The 5,529-nt window shown below is 41.9% G+C and overlaps 1 protein-coding gene across 3 annotated transcripts in view; it reads left to right on the top strand.

Moving 5' to 3' along the window:
* Nucleotides 1-5,387, top strand: part of shox (shox homeobox) — a 10,255-nt gene extending 4,868 nt beyond the window's left edge. Inside the window, exons 3-6 of one of the 3 annotated variants that reach the window (XM_008433160.2) lie at nt 814-871; nt 1,056-1,165; nt 4,421-4,633; nt 5,013-5,387. In XM_008433160.2, coding sequence (XP_008431382.1) covers nt 814-871; nt 1,056-1,165; nt 4,421-4,633; nt 5,013-5,102 — 471 coding nt within the window. In that variant the 3' untranslated portion in view covers nt 5,103-5,387. Of the gene's footprint in view, nt 1-813; nt 872-1,055; nt 1,166-4,420; nt 4,750-5,012 lie in introns of those variants that run through there. The other 2 variants (XM_017308120.1, XM_017308127.1) reach the window with 2 other exon arrangements.
* Nucleotides 5,388-5,529: the final 142 nt, after the last annotated feature.

A 5,529-nucleotide genomic window follows, 5' to 3' on the forward strand; every position in this document is an offset into this window, starting at 1 on the left:
TGTTGCTGCAGCAACACCCATGCATGCACGCGGCTGCGTTGCGCAGCTGGAAACGGGCTGGTGGCGCCCTGACTGTGAGTCATCATCACCAAGTCTGCCGCCCGCGCCGACCGACCAGCTAATTTCGCATCTGTAAATGATAATCATTGCGGGGGTCGAAGGGGAGGGGAGATAATGTTATTCAACGAGGCAAATTAAGTTGATGGCGATTAACAATGCAGGCCCGCATATAGCCCGCAGCTTTAAAAGGCAGGCTGCGAATTGGGGAGATGGTTGACGACACGTCATCACAGTGATTTATTTATTTGTTATTATTCAGTTGTGTGATTGTGGCGTCTTAGACTTCTAATCTTGTTGTCATTCCCTTGTAATTTTTTTCCATTTAATTAGCTGTCCTAGAATTTTTTTTGTTCTTTATATTTGGATTTAATTTTATTTTCAGAATTCAGATATGTTTTATGTTCAATCAATCAATCAATCAATCAATCAATCAATCAATCAATCAATCAATCAATCAATCAATCAATCAATCAAGGTCATTTGTATAACACATTTCAGCGACAAGGCAGTTCAAAGTGCTTTACATCATAAAAACACAAAAATATAAAGTTATAAAAGACAACACACACATTTTGTCAAGTGCCATTGTTTACATTTTGCTAAGGTGTACTGTTATCCCTCATTTTMTTCTTACTCTTATAGATTGTCTTTTAATAATCTTAATAGCATAAACGTGGCATTTTAAAACTAAATATTGTGGCTTTTCCTCTTCTTAGCAGTTTTAATGCATTATTCTCCTCTTCTTCGCTGCAGGTCTGGTTCCAGAACAGAAGAGCGAAATGTCGAAAACAAGAAAACCAAATGCACAAAGGTAAATAAAACCTCCAACACCTCTCAGCTATTTTAGCCATATTCTCCACGTTATTATTCAATTGAGAATAATATTTTTTCTTAAGTTGCTTGTGATTCAAGATTTTTTTCTTTGTATATATTAATGTGCAAAACTTTGTGACCTCCTCATCTCACATAACAACAACTGTCTGGCTGTCTGACAGACATCTTTCCCTTCTCCCCAGGTGTGATTCTGGGCAGCGGCAGTCACCTGGACGCCTGCAGAGTGGCTCCCTATGTCAATATGGGCGCCCTGCGAATGCCCTTCCAACAGGTAGGCCACGCTTTCAAGATTCAAAACACGAACCACGAATCATTCAGGGAGTGTGTAAGCTGAGGCTGAATTGATTATTATTAGTAATAATAATAATAATAATAATAATAATAATAATAATAATAATAATAATAAAAAGAAACACTTCTTACTACTTTGTAATTTGCGAAGCAGGTTCTGAATGTCGAGGGGTTTCCTTTTAAAAAAGACATCAGGATGGGAATTGTCGTTTGCGTGGTGTTTATGCGTGTTAATATTTAAAAGGAAATTAGGCGAGGTCTGGTTGCTGGTTTAGAGGTTTTCAGAAAGCTACAATTTCAAAACCGCAGACATTTTCCAAAATCCTGTTGTTCATAGTGCTTTTAATTGGAAAATGCTGGAGTGACCTGGGTCTTCTCCAACTCTGTGAGGTATGGCATAAACAATGTTTCCCCCTGCAGCACCTGTTGCTGCACACTGCTGGTCAGATGGCTGAAAGAAGCCTCCTATAAAGAGACAAATTCGGCTGTTTGGAAACATTTCCCATTATGAAAAGCACAGTCAGTAAGTAGCTGGTGACATTTGTGTTGCTCTGTAAAGATCAAAACTGCAAAACGGGTTTAATGCTTTGTGCAGCGAGACGTTTGAGCCGTCTACATTAACAGGGAGTTTATTTTAAATATTCGCCTAACTCTGTGAATAAAAGTAGCACAAAATACACTACATTATATCTGTAAAAGTCAATAGTAAAACATTTTTTATAGCACTATAAAAAAACAGGTGTTTTTCTGTTTTAAATAAGATTTTTTTTTCTGTTTTAAAATTTTCCGCTACAACCATGAAACTGTGGCATTTTTTTTTTTTTTTACGCAAGGTTATATCATCTTGTGAGAATTTCACACCAGTCCATGTCTTAAAGGAAGTGGAGACAAAATAGACCTTCTGCACTTTATATATATAAACATGCATATATACAGCTGCTTCATGCTGAACGGAGGGGCAGCACATCAGAACTCGGTGCACCTTTCACCTCCTTCCATCTCATCTCAGAGAGAGAGAAAAAGAGGAGAGGTAGTGGACACTCATCTGATCCGGCGCTGCCGCGGTTCTGCATCCAAACTGCTGTGTTGTCTGCTTGACCCTCGTGAAAAGCAGCGGCCTAATTAAGCCAACAGTGCGGCAGGCGTGAGCACATAAAAGGAGATGATGAAAGCGGGGGGAATGGAGTGGGCTCTGATGGATATTGGCGTTGAGCTGCGCTGGCAGGGGCGGAGGCTTGGAGGCCTGCATACTGAGAGAGGCACGCCGCGTGAGGCTGAAGCCGACTGTGGGCATGCACAGATGCAGCCTACGGCTGGAGGTTCGCAGGGGTGAAGGTCTGAGGTAGATCCTCATTACCTTGGCTCTCCGAAAAAAGGTTCTCACTGCGTGCTTTGCGTGTCAAATTACAAATGTGCAATGGTGTGTTTCACAAAAGGCACACAAAGATTGAAAGTAGAGTTGTTGTTTTTTTAATATATGGTTTCAGTAGGTGTTGCAGCATTTCATTTGGAAGTCTGCATGGACGACATGGATTTAACGTTTCACTTGTGTTGCATATATGGGAAGTATAATAAAATCGATGATAAACAGCATTTAAACGTTCATTATTTTAGTTGATGGTAGTTACAGACTCATATGCAAACACTACTCTAAGAGTGAAACTTGCGCCAGATGCAGTTAGGCCCCAAAATTATGTTTACCCCCCACCCCCTGCCAGATTTTGATAAACTAATATTTTTATTCAGTTCAGTTTGTTTTTTATTGGGGATGAGAGGGAAATGTCTCAAGACAATGTAAAAGGAGTATCACTTTTAAAAACAAGTATTTATCTGTTTGTATTTCCATTTTATAAAAAAAAAATATATAAATTATCTGCGTCATTTCGATGATTTTTCTTTGGTGATGAGCTCAGAGTCTTTGAATTTGAAAATCCCCCAACCCATAACCCTATTTTTTAGCTATTTACACATATTCCCTATCAGATTCAAGACATTGGCACCTTACTTTTAGTCAGGAGAATCATGTTAACCAAATAAAAAGATTGCTTACAATATACATTTTCCAGAGGTATGAATAATTTCAGGCTCAATTGCAGCTGCTTTAGCACAACAACTACATTAATTTCACCACTAAAAACACATAATAATAATTACATTCAGTCATATTTTCAAACTATGTATACAGTCATGGAAATTCAGGGACTTTAACAATCCTCACTTTTTTCAGACATCATTAGTGTTTATTGTTTCCACAATTAATCTTTTATTTGTTTATTTATTTTAACCACTGATTGAAATTTCCCATCCCTGCTGCGTGAGTATATTTATTGGGGTGAGTTTTGTTGTCTGCAGCTGCTTGTGTTTGGGATGCCTTCAGCAGGATGCATTTGTGGTTCAGACTCGTTTTCCCTTCCATTTGCCTTTAACGGCAGTAATTTTTTGGTATTTGGCGTGCCAAGTTGAAAGGAAGCAAAGTGAAAAATAAATATTTAGTTCGAGTTAAAAAACCTTCGCCTTTGCGTTGGCTAATTCTATTTTGGTTGGAGAATGAAGCGTGAAGTACTTTAGTGACTCTCACCCTCTTTTCTTTCTTTTCTTACTTCTTTCTTTCTTCCTTTCCTTCTTTCTCTCTCTTCTTTCTTTCCTGTATTTTTTTTCCTGTGGTCCTTGAAACACAGGAGAAATGGCAACAGGGCTCAGCTCTCTCCCTCTGAAGTACGCTGATGCTTAATTTTCACCTACTTCTTATAAAATAATTGCCAAGAATGTGAAAACTGATATCCTATGCTCCTTAAGGTTTCTGGTTCATTTCTCTCTTTTTTTTCTGCTTGACTCAGGGATATGTCTGAATAAATATTTATAACTCCAAATGTGCAAATGTCTTTTTAGTGCAAAAGTTGTTTATTTATGCAATCGAATACATAATTAGGGTAACAGGCCCGTGTGTTGCAGAGTTAAAGAGATCTGTTCTGGGGTTGTGGAAATACTTTGATTCCTGGCGATTAAATTGGATGTGGTGTCTGAGAGCAATGTATGATTCATTAACTTTTAGAATAGCTGACATGAAGAAAGGGCTAAAGTGTCGACTGTGGCCCTCAGCTATTTTCTTAGAAAACATACCGTAAGCAACAGCTTTGAGGGGGAGCTTAATAGCGTCAGACTGTGAAACCTAAATCCTCCGCTCCTTTTTTTGCACACATGCTGACTAAACTCCCCGTTTCTGCTCCTTCTGCAGGTTCAAGCACAGCTACAGCTGGACGGAGTCACCCACTCTCACCCTCACCTGCACCCTCACCTGGCCGCCCACGCCCCCTACCTGATGTTCCCGCCCCCTCCCTTCGGACTACCAATCGCGTCGCTCGCCGACTCGGCCTCCGCGGCGGCAGCGGTGGCAGCGGCCGCCAAAAGCAACAGCAAGAACTCCAGCATCGCCGACCTGCGACTCAAGGCAAGAAAACACACCGAGGCTCTGGGACTCTGACCCCCACCGGGCTGCCCCTCTGCTCGCCTGATGCCCATAATCGCCTCTCACACAAGACTGGGCCTGTGAAACTGGGGCCGTGACACTCACGAGCTAAAACTAAACTAAAACAAAAACACTGAGTGAGAATGAAAGAGAGGAACACATACAGAGAGAGAGAGAGAGAGAGAGACAGAGAGAAGGGGAGTGTGTGTGGAAGGTGGGAGGGGAGGGAGCAGTGGAGGAAGAAAATAAAGCAGAAGGAGGAGGAGGGAAAATTGTCACAAAACCAGCTGCCAAAACAAACCACTTGTAGAGAACGGTAATTAAATACCAGTGAAATCACCTTTTACTTTTCGCCCAACAGGCAGGACTTCTGCGGGGCCAGTGGCTCAGTCCACTCCAGGCACAGATCACATCCCAAGGACCGTACAAACACATGTGGATGTCTGTCTGAGGGCCAGGCCGGGGAGGGGGGCCCCCCGTCAGACCAGAGGACGTTAGAACAAAGCAAACTGGCAGGGTCGAGAGCAGAGACTCACTGCCGCTGGCTGCCGTCTCTTTTGACATGCAGAGGGGCTGAGCTTTTTTTATTTTTTTTTGGGGTTGGGGTAGAGAAGGAGAAAGGGGGGGTCAGGACGGGGGGGGAGGGGGGCAGGCCCACACATCACCTCACCAAAGCTTTGGAATGGCTTTCACCTTTCCACCCCACTCAGTAGTTTAAAGAAGAAAAAAAAAAAAAGAAAAGAAAAAAAAAGGCCATATTTGTCTCCAACCACTGTGTCCGCTGCTGCTGCAGAGTGCATGAGCTCTTAACGGAGGACCGGTCCCCCAGTCTCCCACCTGACGCAACTTCTCAACAGCTGTTTTTTAACACTGCCGTT

This window comes from Poecilia reticulata, linkage group LG2, assembly GCF_000633615.1.
Source record: "Poecilia reticulata strain Guanapo linkage group LG2, Guppy_female_1.0+MT, whole genome shotgun sequence".
In the NCBI taxonomy this organism is placed as follows: Eukaryota; Metazoa; Chordata; class Actinopteri; order Cyprinodontiformes; family Poeciliidae; genus Poecilia; species Poecilia reticulata.